Source organism: Pseudonaja textilis, chromosome 3 (genome assembly GCF_049901715.1).
Source record: "Pseudonaja textilis isolate UNSWEBS1 chromosome 3, rPseTex1.2, whole genome shotgun sequence".
Classification (NCBI taxonomy): Eukaryota; Metazoa; Chordata; class Lepidosauria; order Squamata; family Elapidae; genus Pseudonaja; species Pseudonaja textilis.
The window spans coordinates 34,080,077-34,097,315 of NC_141992.1; the positions used below are offsets into that span (position 1 = coordinate 34,080,077).

A 17,239-nucleotide genomic window follows, 5' to 3' on the forward strand; every position below is an offset into this window, starting at 1 on the left:
CTGAGCTGTGGGTTTGTCTAAGAATTAATAACCATAAAATAGTTAAGGAATTCCTCATTGAGGGACTTACAATAAATAATAGTCTCTCACTATTGCTCTTCAAACAGATTTTAAAAAATGGAAATATCTTAGTTTTCCTTGTCTGAGTTAGAAAAAAGAGGAAACACATTATTGGTCTAAATTCAGGCCAGATTTGGCTTAGATTTGGCATTCATCAGCCTGACATATACTATGAGAGAGATGGAGCATATCAGTTGATACCCTTAGAACTACGTAGTATAGCTTTTGATACCATGGTTCATGGAGTGTTTAAACAAAGAGGAAGTTGGTAGCTTCATACTGTGGAAAGGGAATTCCACGAAGGCAGTAGGGTCACAAAAAACACAAAAAGCCCAAGGGGAACATCAGGTCAGCCAGAAAACAAACTTACATAGGAAAAGGAATCAAATAAAATTATTCAAGAATCCCTATAGACAAAAGCCTAAGTAATTAAGAAAACTAGACAAATAGGAAAAGGAAACAAAGGATAATTTAGAAAACCCTTACAAACACAGGACATACCAAATAAGCAAAACAAACAGACAAAAGACACAAAATATAAATTACAAAAGGGACAGACAGGAGATTGACACAGAACAAATATGAAAAACTATCTTAAAGCTAAAAGAGATTACAGAAAACCAATAATACAATCTGGCCGCCCCATGGAGTTTGCCCTCTGGCGGAAATAAAGACAAACTCAAACAGGATTTGAAACATCAGGCACAAATACAAACACTCACACAAAATCAACTAACAAAGGGAGAAAAGGGTATAAAAAACCAGGGACTTACCATAAGAAGCTAGCTAGCCCAGGAACGCAGACTTCTCACTGTTTTCCGCCTTCCTGAAAAATAAAAAGATCCAGCTTTCAAGCAGTTGTCAGTATTCTTGGGCCGGAGCTCTCCCAGCGGGAAAATCGAATCCTCGAAAGAAAGGCGTTTTGACACCTTTCAACAATACTAATGGAATAAAGATGCTTTTCTAGCCATGCCAAATCAAGTGTCCAAGTATCTTCTGCCAAGTCTGAGTGACAAAATCTGACACAACAGCTTGTAGGACTTAGACATAAACTTTCTGCAGGACTTCAATTTCCTAATAATCTATCTGTGCTTTCAGATTTTTTACAAAACAACTAGGTAATATAATATCAATAGTTATTCTCTTTTCAGAAACAGAGCTTATATTGTTCAACTATTTAGGAATTGTTATTTTTTTTACGTAGGATTTTTAAAAAAAACCCAATCTTGACTATATGGTTTTAGTTTTATATTTTCATAAATGGCCAAAACCAATTTACGGAATTGGAGCCTTATACATTATTTAAGTTCATAGAGATAGGACAGCTAATAGAAATAGTAGATATTATGATTTGTAGATTACGTGTTATTTTTATATTAAATCAAACAAAAATTCTGATATAACAGCATATTAAATGGCTATGATAACAAAGAATAAATATGTTTAACTTCAAGGTAACTATGGGAAAACTGAAGAAATTACTACCAAGAAGTCTGTGAAAGGTGAGAAGGGAGAAAAGAGTGAAGAAAAACAGCCTTTGCTAGATCCCCTTTCAGATGAAGAGCTGGTTGTTGAAGTCATGCCTCCAACAACAACTTTGCTTGATAAGTCCATGACTGTGAACCAAAGACCAGAACCCACTGAATATGACAGGTAATTTCTCAATAGTTTTATCCCATTTGAATTTCCATATTTTTATTAACATACCATTAATTCCATTTGCAAAGAAACCAAGGTTTCAACCTTAGTGCTCATTCATGGCCAGAAAATCTATTTTCAGAATTGAAATTTGCTGCCTCTTTATTGAGTAACTTATATTGCACCTGCAATATTCACAACATTTACCTGGTTTATGGGAGCCAGGTTGAATCTCACTTCTTGATAGCAATAAATTTTTGATGCTTATAGAAAGCTTGTTATATTTATGCTCCTATTCCGCCAGGAACCATTCAGCAGTAAGTTAATGTTTGCTATTTTAGGACCATCCTCCAATTTTAGTTCATGATAGAGGAATTCATTTTCATTTGTCATTTCATTTATCATAAGCGAGCAGTCTATAGCTCAGAAGCTGTATCAGGCCTTCAGCAACAAAAGCCACAGTCTTAGCAAAGATCAGCAGGCATGCAAGAAATTGACACTGTTTTCCTATTGCCATACATTGTGGAAAAATTAAGCAGCCAGGTTCCCCCCTAGCTATAAAATGGCAGGAATCAAGTTGCTCATTTTCACAGCAGAAAATAAACAATCTGTAGTGAATCATTGGGAGAAAGAAGACTATGGATTGAGAAAGATACATGTATGTAAATGTGTATAAGAGAAGTTACATGTTATGTAACTACATGTATGAGCCATGGTGATGCAGTGGTTAGAATGCAGTACTGCAGGCTACTTCTCCTGGTTGCCAGCTGCCTGCAATTTGGCAGTTCGAATCTCTCCAGGCTCAAGGTTGACTCTGCCTTCTATCTTTCCAAGATGGGTAAAATGAGGAGTCAGATTGTTGAGGGCAATATGCTGACTCTGTAAATCATTTAGAGAGCATTGTAAAGCACATGAAGCGGTATATAAATCTAAGTGCTATTGCTATGTGAATAAGGTGAATCTATGCAGCATTCTGTGTGACTCTTAGGGCTGAAAAGATTGCCTATCCATGAATCTGTGTCAGGTTCATGTAGCGGAAACAACTCTTCCTCTGCCCTGCAGGTTTTACGTTTATGTTCCTTTCCCCAAAGAAATAGCAGTTCTTGGTTCTATGTAGTTTCCCTACTGGGATTCTTACCAGTAATTAATTAGGGTTACCAGGTCTGAGCAACAGCTTTGCTGAGTAAGATAACGATTTGGCAGCCCAGTAACCCTAATCAAGAGAACTCTAGCAGGCAGACAAATATTAGTTGTTTATACAAGCTTAAGCATTTTCTGCATACCACTGTTAGCTCTTACAGCTGCCTCCCAATGCTGCATGAGAAGCCCTGTGTTTATGTATGGAGCTACTGGGAAGACTACACCTGGAGACTCTATAATTCCAACTGGATTGTCAAAATAGCAGAGCGTTTGGTAAAGTATCACTTTGCCTGAAACCACTGTTCAAGCCTGCTGCTTTCTCCCACATAATAAATTCCTGGGCACATACGTAATTGTTTGGGTAGAGCTAAATCATGAATCATATTAAGAAAATCTTCTTGATTTCTTTGCAGAATAATAATTCCTGTTGCTTCTGTGTGACATAATCTTTTGGTGCAGGGTATATATTATGCCTTCATTCTTGCAGCTCCCTCCTGTGAAAATTAGATATAATCCCTTTTCCATCTTTAAGTATCTTTTTTCTACCTTATTTAGCATTTATGTATTGAATTGATATGGTCACTCGCTGTTTTATTGAATGCATAGATTTACACTGGTTCAATATATTAAGTGCTGTTTTAAATTATTTAGTTCTGGGTTACTCTAGCAATACATTAATTATAAATGCATTTTAGAAATGTGATTTTTGAATTTTACACGAACTGATTTAACTGTATAGAATATGTAAAGCATAACATAATTATCTTCCTGGTTTTACATATTGAAATAAGTGGTTTAGGAAAATAGATGTTTATAACTGTACATTTCATCAAAACATGTTTAATAATGATTATTTTAAATAATTTTATAGATCAATTTCATAGCTTTTTTCAATCATCATATCACAGAGAAATAGGACTATACAGCTAATGAATAAAGGTCATGCTTCAGTACATTTAGGAATCCATCCATTATGTTAGTGTGATCTGTTTAAATGACCCATCATATTAAGCTGAGACATAATTTGGCTGGGTCTTTTTATTTAAAATAGCTGCTGAGTTTTGTTAACTTGGATTTATGATTAAGCATGTTAGATGAGTTTAGCTTCTTTGCTGCCATAGGAGCATGGACTAGAAGATGTAGAGAAACTCTTGAGGAGACCAAAATCAAAAGCAGATGAGAGGCTTCGTCAGGTTTTGGAAGAATTTGTTGCTGGATGTAGGTCAGTAAACTTCTATTGCCTTTTTCCTGGATGTAGGTTTATAAGTTTTATCTAGATCCACTCTAGAAATACAAGTTTTCTACAAAACACTTTATTACAAAAATGGCACCTCTCACATATTTTATTTTTATTTATCAAACTTGTATGCCTCTCATTTCACCAAAGGTGATTCTAGGAGCTTACCAACACTGAATAAAATGCAGTACGCAACATTACAACAATAAATAAAGATTTTAAATTTAAAAATTCAATTGAAATAAAACTAAAACTAAGCAGAATGGAGAGGGAGGGAGCAAAGTGTGCTTAGGGAAGAGGTGGAATATTTTCTACATCATTAGCCATATTTTGAAGCATATTCAAGTTTATCTTCTGAAATATAACTTTATAGGGTCCTGATACTTTTAAAGTCCATGTATTAATTCAGAAGGGAGAAAAATGGTATTGTTTCAGAACTTTTGTGGGATATTTATAGGTTAAATTGCTCAGAGCTGGATTTTGGGCTTACAAGACATTAACATGCGTTTTAAAAAGCTTGTGGGTAGTTTGGGGCACAATTTTATAATATTGAATGCACATAGGAGCTCCAGTTTACTTGATATATGGACTTCATGCATATGAGCTCTAATTCTGCTGCAATTTACATCATTTGCATAATAATGCCAATTTGCAAGTGACAAATTATGTAATGTGCACTATTGGTGCTTTTTGGCTTATTACACATACAAAACCTAGAAGATTTATAATAGATGTATTGTCTTTATTTTGTTTAATCTAATTTAATTCCTCTTCCTGGGCTTGTTTATTTTTCTCCTTCCTGTCATTTTACCACTGCTCTGGAAGGTAATTTGGACTGAGAGTGTGACTAGGCTAAAGCAACACAGACAATTCCCATATCTAAGAGGGAATTAGAACTCACGATATCCTGATTTTTAGTCCAGGATCTTAACAACTACACCAACTTAATTTCTCATTTGCATAAAATGTCATTTCTGTTTGTATTTCATTTAATATACTTTGGGATATAGTAGATATCCCTGATATCTACTATACCCTGGTCTCAATCAATTCATTAAAATGTAATTGTAATGTATACTGATTTCTTCTGTGTAGAGAGTCAAAAGTTAGGGTGATTTCTAATTATTTGTAAATTTATGCAATGTATGTTCTCATAAACTAAAACTTAACCATGTCTCTGATTTCAGACAGTATTCTCTTAATGTGGACAAAAAACCAATGACCCGTCCAAATAACCTTGATCGATGCCGGATGAAATCCCTTCCACAAAACATTGTAAGTTAGGTAGCCAGACTATGTTAGTGTTGTAGATCAGCCTGATTTAGCACCCTGCAGTTGTAAGGAGACATCAGATATTTGGAAGGTTCCAGGTTAAGAATGGCTGCTCTAAAGAGATAAAATGCTTGGCTCTACATTTCAGGAACGAACTTTGAATGCTGAATGTGACATTATACCTAAAACCCCAGTGGTCTGTTAGAATATTGCTTTTCAGAATTTCTCTGAAAAGGCCTACAAGATGAACCTTCTAGATCAATGAAATCCAGTTCATTTAGGCTTTCCATTTGAAAATATCTTATTTTTGGGTTGAAAAAATTATTGCAAGGGAGAAAAACTTGACAAAGGAGATCCAATTAGCATTCAGTCATACATATAGCTTCTCTACTACCACCAATCAGAATTTATATTTAATGAACTCTACCAGGAACTGGAACTCCTCTGTAATAGAAGCCTGGCTTGGAATGAGAATGGGAAAAGAAAATTATCTTTATCTGGGGTATCTGGAAGGGGAATCAGAAGAGTCAAAATGGTGGCCACAACTATGCTATTGAAGCCCTACCCTTTTTTACATGCTTGATTTCAAAAAGAGGGTGAGAACTCAAGTCTGATTCTCTGCATTGATAAATATCTGATTAGCTGAAGACATCGCTTTCTTGATGTTAACAAAACAGTTTATTAAGAGTTAATATTCTAATTCCTGACTTATTTTATCACCACATGTGATTACAATGAACACTTCCTGAACTTTCATTAAGCAGTCAGTATGCATAAAACAAATAATTTATTGCCTCAATTATGAATTTGGCTCTGGATCAGTTCCTATATGTGAAAATATATTTTTCTTGGCAATATCCCATGTTGAAACCTATCCAATTATGAAGAATTGTTTTTTTTTTCCTGGCATGGGGGCTGCCTTAAAACTTATGGTACATCTGTGGAAGACAAAATCTACATCCAATTTGAAGTCAGGGATTGTAGTCTTTTTTTTCAACAAAGGGGCAAGGAAAAATTTTGAGCAATATGGTCAAAATGTTTGAAGTTCTGTTAATAGAATAATTTCCAAGTCTTTTTAAAATTTTGTGTTAAGTTTGAGCAATGAGAGGCTGAACCAGAGCATGAGTGCAACAGTACTTTATTTTACAAATAAAGGGCTGACCGTGCTTGCCAAGCCTGGAACTGGCTCGCAGCAATCAGCAATCAGTTGGACCCCGCAGCCTGCTTTTATAGCTGGCTGCTGGGGAGAACCAACCAATGGGAATGGGGGAATATCGCCCACACAAAGTGAGTGGACCTGAGTGAGAACTCCTTGAGTCCTCAGGACATAACACCCTTCCCCCAGATGCGAACACGCATAGTCCTTGAGGTAGACGGGGGTTTGTGTTGGCGCCCGGAGCGGCGCAACTCGGGAACATTGTCTGTCTGTTCGGTATCAGTCTGTGATGGTTGAGCTGGCATAGTGTCGCCAACACTCTCTCTGGACTGGCATCCTCGGAAACCACCGGGTTGGTTTCTGGGGTCGAGCTCTCGTGGGTTGGATCAGGTTGGTCAACTCTCTGGGCGCTGTTGTCCGAGTTTGGGCTGACCGGAACGACCGCTGGCGCAGACTGGTCGCTGGGTGCGGTGTGGCTGGGCGGCGGATGAGACGGTTCCCTTCGACTGGAGACTCTGGATTCTTGTTTGCGAGGTTGCTGAGGCGCCTTCTGAGTTGGTCTATGTGTCTCCTCCAGACGCGACCATCCTCCAGCCTGACTCTATACGATCTCGGCCCGTGACGGCGATGACCTCGCCCGGAATCCAAAGTGGGTCCCCAGCGAAATTCCTTGCGAATACCGGCTCCTGTAACATAAAATGTCTAACCCCGAAGTGGAAGCGAGGGGAGAGTCAGGGCAGTATTGTGGGTGCAGTCTATCTAATACAGTCCTCAGGCGCCGGCCCATCAGAAGTTCCGCTGGGGACTTATTGGTGACTGCACAGGGGGTTGAGTGCTGGCTCATCAGGAACCGTGAGAGTTTGTGGTGCCAGTCATCTCTGCCAAACCTAGCGAGGGCCTCTTTGGTGGTCCTGACGGCCCTTTCAGCCAACCCATTACTCGCAGGGTGAAATGGGGCTGTGAAAATGTGGCGAATGCCCAGGTTGGCTGCAAAACGGCTGAATTCTACTGATGCGAACTGTGGGCCATTATCGGAGACCAAGGAGTCGGGTAGTCCATGTGTAACTAACAGGCGCGTTAACACGTTGGTGATTGCTAGTGTGGTGGTCGTGGATAGCTGTGCCACGTCTATCCATTTGGAATAAGCGTCCACGACCACTAGGAACATCTTTCCATGCACGGGCCGGCCAGATCGATATGGATTCTAGACCAAGGGGCGCTGGCGCCTCCCATCTGGTAGGGGTGGCGATGGGGGAGCAGGACGGGATTCCTGGCAAATGCTGCAGGAACTTACCCAATTGACAATGTCCTCATCTAGACCCGGCCACCACACGTAGCTGCGTGCCAACGCCTTCATTCTCACAATGCCGGGTGTCCCTCGTGCAACGCTCCAGGACTCGGGTACGCAGCGAGGTCGGAATGACCACCGAGTGCCCCACAGTAGACAACCCTGCAAACTGGACAGCTCCTGCATGCGAGTCTTAAAGGGTGCGAATTTGTTATCAACGTTGCCTCCCGGCCACCCCCTCCTCACCCAGTCGAGCACCTGGGCGAGCGCTGGTCTGCCTTGGTTTTGGCGGCGATGTCAAGGGCGGTGATGGGCAGGTCCAACTGGGTGATTTCAAAAATGGCATTGACAGGAGCTGGGTCTTCAGCCGGAGCGGGTAAGGGGCAGCGACTGAGCGGCCAGCGTGGGATAGAGTTTTGCCCGGGCGGTGGATAAGTTTGTATGAGTAGGCCGCTAGGAAAAGTGTCCACCTTGTCATCCGAGGGGAGAGGACTTGAGGTGTCTGTTTGTCGCCGCCAGTAGGCCCAGGAGGGGCTTATGGTCGGTGACCAGTTCAAGAAGTGGCCAAAAAGGAATTCGTGAAACTTTTCACGGCTGCAACAGCTGCTAGGGCTTCCTTGTCTATTTGGCTGTATTTCGCCTCCGTGGCCGAGAGCGCCCTGGAGAAAAAGGCGATGGGGGCCTCGGCGCCATTGGCGCAGTCGGTGACCAAGGACCGCCCAATTCCAAAAGGGGATGCGTCTGCTGCCAGTACTAAAGGAAGGTTGGGGTCGAATTGGATGAGCACTGCCTCTGACGTAAGTAGTGATTTGACGGCGTTAAACGCCTGGTCTTCTTTGTGCCCCCAGTGCCACGGTGACTTTTTGTCTAGTAATCTGTGTAGGGGTTCGGCTACTGAGGCTTTATGGGGCAAGAAGGATGCATAAAAGTTTAGGAGCCCCAAGAAAGCTTGTAGCTCCGTTTTGGAGGTCGGTGTGGAGCTTCGTGGATCGCCCTAACCTTGGACTCCAGGGGGTGAATGCCAGAGGCGTCAATTTTATAACCCAGAAAGTCCACCTGTCTAGTGGCAATGGCGCATTTTTCTTTTTTTAACTTGAGGCCATGCTGTCTGAACCTCTCTAACACTGCTCGCACTCTCTGGAAGAGTTGGGGTCTGTCCCTGGCCGAGACCAAGATGTCGTCGAAGTAGGGTACTACACCAGGGAGGCCCTGTAAAATCCGCTCCATGAGGGACTGAAAATACCCGGGCAACACTTACGCCAAATTGGAGACGCTTGCATCGGAAGGCACCCCTGTGAGTGACGATGGTCTGAAGTTCGCTGTTTGGTTATCAACAGGGAACTGTTGATATGCTTGAGACATGTCCAATTTAGCAAAAATACTGCCCGGTTCGAATGTGTGCAATAAGTGCTGAATGACGGGCACAGGGTAGGCGCTAACTTGTAAATATTTATTGATTGTTGTCTTGTAGTCCGAGCAAATTCTCAGGCTACCATCTTTTTGAGGGGTGTGACAATGGGCGCCTCCCACTTGGCGAAATCTGTTGGCTCAATGACCCCTTGTTTTAGTAGTTTATCCAATTCAGCGTCTAGTTTTGGTCGAATAGCAAATGGAACTCTACGTGGTTTTAATCTGATTGGGACTGCCTGGGGTCAACGGTGAACGAGATGGGGGTTCCATTATAACACCTCAGCTCCTCGCTGAACACATCTGCGTAGTCAGCGAATAAGGAGTCAGTGTCTGAGGTTGAGACAGCATGGACTCCTGTTAACCCTAGGCCGAGGTGGGGAAACCAATCGAGCCCCAATAAGGTGGGTAGATTGCCGTTAACTACCACTAGAGGTAGGTGGCCTTTAAAAGCTCTAAAACTGACAAAGAACTTGCCTCTGCCGATCACGGGAATGGCCTTCCCTGGTAGTCCTTCAGACCGAACTGGCATCTCTGAAGCCGGGTAGTAGATAGGCTGGGGTGGAGTCTCTTGAGGGTGTTCCACGAGATTATTGAGAGCGCTGACCCTGTGTCAACCTCCATGTGGCACGGTTTACCTTCTAGGAAATGGAGAGAGAAATTTTATTAACAGTGTGGCCAGTACGCCTGGCAAGGCGTGTGCGTGCGACAGTTTAATACTTGCCTCTGTGGTCCCGAAAGTGCGAGGACGGGGTCTGTGTGCAGCGCTTGGGGGCTTGGCAGACTCTCGCAATGTGCCCCCTCTTATGGCAGTTGTTGCAAACGGCTCCTTTAAACTTGCAGGTGGCCCTTTGATGTGATCCCCACAGGCTAGGCACAGCGTGATGTGCTTGGGTGGACCGGTGTATTCTTGTTTGGCCCCTACCTGCACCGTCTGTCATTGGTGAGGCGATGGACATCGCTCTCATCGTTGTGGGCTTCCTCCGCTTCCACCTCTTCGGAATGGACTGGGAACGATGCTAGCTTGGCACTTGGGCCCTGAATTTCGGTGGCTGAGTTCGCTGCTAGCTCGGCTGCTAGGGCCTCCTCTACTGCTTGCGCAAGGTTGAGGTCTTTTTAGCTAGCAGTCGCCTGTAGGTTGGAGATCCTTGACCCCACAAACTAATTGATCGAGGAGCATGTCCTCCAGGTATGTTCCAAACCCGCAGTGCAGGGCTGCTGTTCTGAGGGCGGCCATATATTGATTGATGGTCTCCTTACTTGATTGCTTCCTCATACGGAACGTGAACCTCCTGGCGATTTGTGAAGGCCTGGGAGCGTAGTGGTTAGTGAGGATCTCAAGCAACTCGGACCACGGAACGCTTTTTAATTCTCTCGGCGCTACGAGTGCTGCGGCGGTATCGTAAACGGTGGCTCCGCAGTAGATTAGAAATAGGATTTTTCCGATGCTCTCCCGCATCCGCCAGGCCGACCGCATCGATGTAATGATTGAAACGGTTCTTATACGATTCCCACTTCTCTTCGTCTGGTTTAAACGCTGGGAATACTGGGTTGGAACTCATGGTGCTGGAACGGCTGGGCTACCTGAAAAATCTCTCTGGGACTACGAGCGCTTGTGAGTTACTAGTGATATCAGCTCTGGAGAGGTTTTTTGCTAACCTCTTCTCTCTCTGGTTACCACGTTGGCTGCTAGCCGTTGGAGGTGTCTAGATTCGCGCAAAAAAGTGGGCGTTAGTGACTCTCTACAGCGCTGTGCTGTGATTCCTACTGGCTCGAAATTCAAATGACACCGCTTGAATTTCGCGCCAAATGCAGAGCGGCTGCGGCTCGCAGCGCTTCACTTTCCCCGTAGAAGGGCTAACAAGCGGCTACAGACGCTTCTAACTTTTGACTCAGACCGCTTTCTCTGGCTGCGGATCTGCATTTGCTTTTTGATCGCCGTTTTGTTAGCTGACCGCCTCTCTGGCTGCGGATCAGCGTTTCCCTTATCGCCAGCCGATCGCTCTCTGGGCTGCGGATCGGGTGGCTAGTGACTCAGCGGTTGCAAGGTGCATCTGGTAGCCATCCCACCCTCGTCGCCAGTGTTAAGTTTGAGCAATGAGAGGCTGAACCAGAGCATGAGTGCAACAGTACTTTATTTTATCAAATAAAGGGCTGACCGTGCTTGCCAAGCCTGGAACTGGCTCGCAGCAATCAGCAACCAGTTGGACCCCGCAGCCTGCTTTTATAGCTGGCTGCTGGGGAGAACCAACCAATGGGAATGGGGGAATATCGCCCACACAAAGTGAGTGGACCTGAGTGAGAACTCCTTGAGTCCTCAGGACATAACATTTTGTACTGTTATGCTTTTCATTGTTGAAGTTATCCTGGTCCTTTAATGCTGTTGCACATCTTTAGATCTTTCCTCTGTGGATTAATTTAGCATAATACATTTTTAAAATGACATCTTTATGTTGCACTCAGATACTTTATGCAAAACAAGGACTCCGCATAAGGAAACGACTGACGAGGCTCAACATCAAGGAGAAAGTAAATGAGACAAAGATAATCCTGTCAAAGTTGCGCTTCCTGGCTAAAGAGGTATATAATTATAGAATGAAGGGTATAAACACAGCTGAGCAGTCAGTTTTTATATTTATAGCTTTAGCGGTCCAAAAACAGGAAATAGAGATGAAGTTCTGTTACTGTAAAGGAGAGAGTAATTTCCTAGAATGTGCTAGAATTTTCTCATTTATGTTTAGAAAGAGGAAATTCAAATCCTCTTGATGGGAATCTTGAAAACATTTTGAAGAATGCTGGTAAAGTTTTACACATCACTAGACATCTGGGTGGCCTGATCAGGATTTGAAATTACTGTAAGCATAGCTCCCAGTGCTTTCTAGAAATCTTTTGTTCCCACATTATTGCCTACTACAATTCAATTAATCCTACAGTCAAGCTATTCTCCAAAGCACCTGAGGACAGGACAAGAAGCAATGGGTGAAAACTAATCAAGGAGAGAAGCACTAAGAACTAAGGAGAAATTTCCTGACAGTTAGAACCAGTGGAACAACTTGCTTCCAGAAGTTGTAAATGCTCTAACACTGGAAGTTTTTAAGAAGAGATTGGATAACCATTTGTCTGAAATGGTATAGGGTTTCCTGTCTAAGCAGGGGGTGGACTAGAAGACCTCCAAGGTCCCTTCCCACTCTGTTATTCTATTCTGTTCTACAATTTTTACTTACCATTATATCTTTTTCTAGAAAAACACATTTAAAGTGTTTATAAGTCTGTACTGTCTCTGTGAATATACAAAGAATAGCTTGCACAAATACACTCGCTAATTTCAACAAATGAAAAAGGGTTTTTTTGTACTTTGTTTTGTCATCTTCTTCAGCCTCAGTGTACTATCCCTGATGTCCTGATCTGGATGTTTAGCAACAACAAGCGTGTTGCCTATTCAAGGATCCCTGCACAGAATATCCTTTATGCAGTGGTAGAAGAAGAAAAAGGCAAGGACTGTGCAAAGATCCAAACTGTCTTTCTAAAGGTAGACATTATTCATTTCATCATTAGCTGATGAACTAATCGTTATTCATCATTAAAGCTAGTTAGGTTTTAAAAAGGAGGATTAATAATAATCAAATCAAATCTCTTTATTGTAATCTTTAACCAGCCTTCCCAGTAGAAATAGTTTAATTCAGAAATAGTTTCAAAATAGTTTAATTCAAGAATTCATTATTGGGGGAAATAAGACAATAAAATAAAATAACATCTCAACTACCTTTGTGTAATTGTATGACTTGATGAAGATATTTGACCATCTGATTTGTTAGTGCAAGGTTAGCATCCCTTAAAAAGTAATACACATAGCATTTATTATTATGACTTTCAAAGTTAGAGGTAATTGGGGACATCAGAGCATAGTTGGCCCATCATAAAAAGGGCACCTTATGAAAACATGAATAATTAAAGTTTGGGGTGGTGAATTTAAGTTAAAGAGCAGGATAAATAGTAAATCTTAATCGAGCAACATCAAGGTAGTAATATTGTTTGGGCTTAAAGGTTCCAGGGTCACGCACTGAAGAGATCTTTGCAAAACTGGAAATCTATATGTGGCTTGGGATAACAAAGTATGTGAAGAACAGTACTGCAGATCTTCCAGAAGAATTCAAACCCATCTATGACAAGACACAGAAACTTGCAAGCATTCCAAAATATTTCCCACCCATCCAACTCAACAGAGATGGTGAGTTTATTGCTTGGGGAACCCTGGAAATCGAGTAGAAATATAATTCAGATGACTTTTTTTTCTACTACAAATAATCAGAGACATTATTGATTTGTTCATCATTTTAGCCATAATGGCAATATTTGGTCTATTGTGTGCTAATATCATGTGAATTAGGCTACTATAATTTGCTCAACAAAACATGGTCTAAGGAATCCAGGGTTAATCTTAAATTTTATTGTTGCTAGTGGATGTTTCTACTAAATGTACAATTTTGGTTCTTAGAGCAGCATTCCCCAAGTGTGCTCTCTTCTACATTTCTGTACAGTCACTTTTGTAAGAATTATTTTTCTGAAAACTTTCTCAACAGAAAGTTCATTCTATTTCACTGGAAGCCATTGAATGATTCAGTTACACCCAATACAGAATCATATCCTAATTAGCAGATGGCATTGCCTAGCTGACCTGGGTTAATCTAAGAAAGCTAAGCAGGATTCAATGTGGTTAGTATTTGGATAGAAGATGATCAAGGAATAGCTGTAAAATAGAATAGAAAAACTCAAATACATTCTGTGGGAATACACAGATTATTTCTATATAGTAAATAAGTACATACAGGTAGTTTTCATAGCTGACCATAATTGAGACATGGTCACTAAGTGTAACCAGAACTGTGCTTATCTTTTTTCAGCTTCCCTTTGCTTTACAGATTTGCAAAGGTCATAAATATGAGGATTGGTCAAAACATTATTTTTTCATCAATGTTGTAACTGCAAACAGTCACCAAAAAAGGCATAACTGTTTAGTTCCCAAATATATGGACATGTCCATGAAATCATCAGAGGTCAAGCCCAACTTTAAAGAGATTTAAGCAAATAATTGATAGGAAAGGGCCATTTAGAGATATCCTCTGAAGCTGACATGTCCAATTAGATAGATAGATAGATAGATAGATAGATAGATAGATAGATAGATAGATAGATAGAGATAATCACAATTTAATGTTCACAATTGGGACCAGCAACTGAGTAGTAAAATGAGGCAGTTGCTAAGTAAAAAAACAACTTTGTGTATGATTTTATTTAAGTTTTCATTTGCTTTACAGATCTGCAAAGGCCCTAAATGTGAAGCTTAAGTAAAATCATAAAGTTACTTTATCATCACCATCATAGCTGCAAACAGTCACTATATGAGGCAGTCACTAATTGAGGACTAGTATTGGGATTGGTAAAGATTGTCCTACTTAAATTCTGTTCAGAGACAGGTTTGAATTTCTTACAAGGTGAAAACAGAAGTGAAGGAGTTAAAAAAAGAGTAGTGCATTATGCAAATATATGGCTGGGATTTCACAATGGATACTATGATTTCATTTTTTAAACCAGTTATTTATCAAGACAATTCAATACTTCCTCTTCAGTGTACTGGCATGACTAATGCACAATATGAAGTTAGTATTTCACTTGCAGTTATAAAATATGAAAAAAGAGAATGTAAACAAAATAAAAATGTTTTAAAAAATAAGGTAGAGATATTTTTCCCTCACATGAAAGATGTGAGTAGCTAATTTCTGTTGCACTGAATATATGTCACAAGATATCTATTATGTTGCGAAGTATGATCACATTCTTTACCGCACTGAAAGCAAGCACATAATCAAATGGGTCAGTTTGTTAGTTCACTGACAAGGCTGCTGACTCACAATCTATGAAGTCTGGCTACATTTTAAATGAATGAGCACCTGGGGACAATTTTTGTATTGTAGCTATTATCGTTATTCCTATTTAACATGGCAAGACATCATTTTATTTCCACCTTGGTATAAGCTAGTTAGAGAAGTACCTGTAATTCTCAAGACAGCCATAATCGAAATCTGTGGATATCACATATAACCTATTACTGTGGAAAATCTCTCTCTCTCTCTCTCTCTCTCTCTCTCTCTCTCTCTCTCTCAGACTTCAGTTACTTTCAGCTTCGGGCCCATTTATATCAGGCAAGGGGAATTCTTTCTGCTGATGAAAATGGCCTTTCAGATCCATTTGCAAGAGTGGTGTTTTCAACACAGTGCCAATCTACAATGGTAAGAATATTTAAAGACACAGCAAGTAATGCTACAGATCAATAATACTGAAATGACAACATTTCTCCTCTTCCCCTCCCCCCACACCCAGGAATGCCTGTACTGCTCCTGCTCCTATCTGCTGGCCAAATATTTACCTCCTGTTTTGCAACAACATCCACAGTAGCTGGTTTCTGACATTCTTTTACTTATGACATTAATTGCAGGGGCATCCATGTGGGTGAGATAGAGTTGTCCCAAATGTCAAGATGGCAGCTATGACCATCTGATTGAAGCCCCACTCCTTTTTTATGTGCTTTCATGACTTTTTAAATTCCTCTACAGGTATCCTTATTCCCAAATTAAAAATTTCTGCTCTTTCTACTTATTAATACATCATCCTTAGACTTCAGTTCATCAAACTGCTGTTATACTCCTCCTCCCGTTTTTTTTTTCTCATGGAGGTGGGCTGAGAAATAATGACTGGCCACAAATCACCCAGTGACTCCTATGGCCATGAATGATTTTGAACAGAGCCTCCCTGGTCTTGGTTGAACACATGAACCATTACCTATATATATCATATCTATTTCTTTGTTACATTTATACCTTGTTCTTCCTTCAGGTGCTCAAGAGGGTGTACACAGTGCTCCCTTTTATTTTTCTTCCAAGAAGGGCTCGGTGAGATAAGTTGGGCTGAATAAGACTGAGAGTAGAAGCCTAGAGTTTTCAGTCCTAGTTCCACACTCTCACCACTACACCTCATATAATTCATTAATATATTTGTATTATATTTCCATGGTTCATACCATACCTCTGTTAGAAGAGTCTCAAATGATTGAATGAGTTCACACTGGAGAAAATAATCCATAAGGTATCTTTTCAGTTGTATGTATTTTTCTTTTACCTTCTTAAAATGTGATACTAACTTGAGTAGAGTTGAAAGTGGAAGAACCTAGAAAAAGACTGGGAAGGAAGCGGGGGGAGCATTTTACATGAGAAGAGTCAACACAGCCTAGATGTGAGAAGTGTGAGAAGGAAACGTTTCAGAGAGACTTACCTTAAATAATTCACTGTAAATCTGGCTGGGAATTCAGTTTTAGTTGCCAAGATTATCTTTTTACTATTTATCTTTAGTAGAATCATACATGTTTTTGAAACCCATGTGATTCTTGCTTGTTTAGTTTGGCAGCTATTGCAGGGCTTAACCCTATTTAATATTTCCTCTCCAAACTATTTCAAATTTCACTTTCCATTATTCCTTGCTCACTTCAGACTTTTTTTTTTACTAAGGGAAAGGGGGAAAGGCAGATGTTATTTTTTTCCTTCTGGCAGAAATAAATCAATTGAGAATGAACATTAGTGAAAAAAGAGAGCGAAGAAAAGGCTATGCTCTTCTTTGTCACAGCTTAAACCTAGGACATTTCTATATGTGATGTTTGCATCACTTCAAAATCAGCTCTAAATCCATGCAATCCAAATAAGCCACATTTTCTGCAGCTGAGCCAACCTATTTTCAGATCAACTGCATTGTATCTGGATTGCACTGAAAGTGATTCCTCTTAAAAATACTGGCTTTGTGGGAAAGACATTTTCACATTAGGGGCAATGTCTTTCTGCCCTTAGATCCAGTATATAAGTTCCCCTCTACTCCATTCTCATAGAATTTCAGCTACTAGGCTCTGCAGGTCTTTTAAATATAGGTCAGAGGCCTTAGGTTTTGTAATTTCCAATGTTTAAATAGTTTTTCTTTCTTTCCTTATTTCTTTAAATTT

At 40.7% G+C, this 17,239-nt stretch overlaps 1 protein-coding gene and 1 long non-coding RNA gene across 2 annotated transcripts in view; one reads left to right on the forward strand and one right to left on the reverse strand.

Moving 5' to 3' along the window:
- The window catches only part of LOC148126067 (uncharacterized), a 28,234-nt gene extending 11,808 nt beyond the window's left edge, over positions 1-16,426 (reverse strand). Inside the window, exons 1-2 of the long non-coding RNA XR_015742734.1 lie at positions 16,279-16,426; positions 834-886 (exon numbers count right to left, since the gene is read on the reverse strand). This is a non-coding gene — a long non-coding RNA (uncharacterized LOC148126067). The remainder of the gene's footprint in view (positions 1-833; positions 887-16,278) is intronic.
- Positions 1-17,239, forward strand: part of LOC113434486 (fer-1-like protein 4) — a 60,211-nt gene that overhangs the window by 19,654 nt on the left and 23,318 nt on the right. Inside the window, exons 17-24 of the mRNA XM_026697702.2 lie at positions 1,515-1,713; positions 2,991-3,111; positions 3,960-4,060; positions 5,263-5,350; positions 11,662-11,778; positions 12,575-12,727; positions 13,243-13,426; positions 15,361-15,485. Coding sequence (XP_026553487.1) covers positions 1,515-1,713; positions 2,991-3,111; positions 3,960-4,060; positions 5,263-5,350; positions 11,662-11,778; positions 12,575-12,727; positions 13,243-13,426; positions 15,361-15,485 — 1,088 coding nt within the window. The remainder of the gene's footprint in view (positions 1-1,514; positions 1,714-2,990; positions 3,112-3,959; positions 4,061-5,262; positions 5,351-11,661; positions 11,779-12,574; positions 12,728-13,242; positions 13,427-15,360; positions 15,486-17,239) is intronic.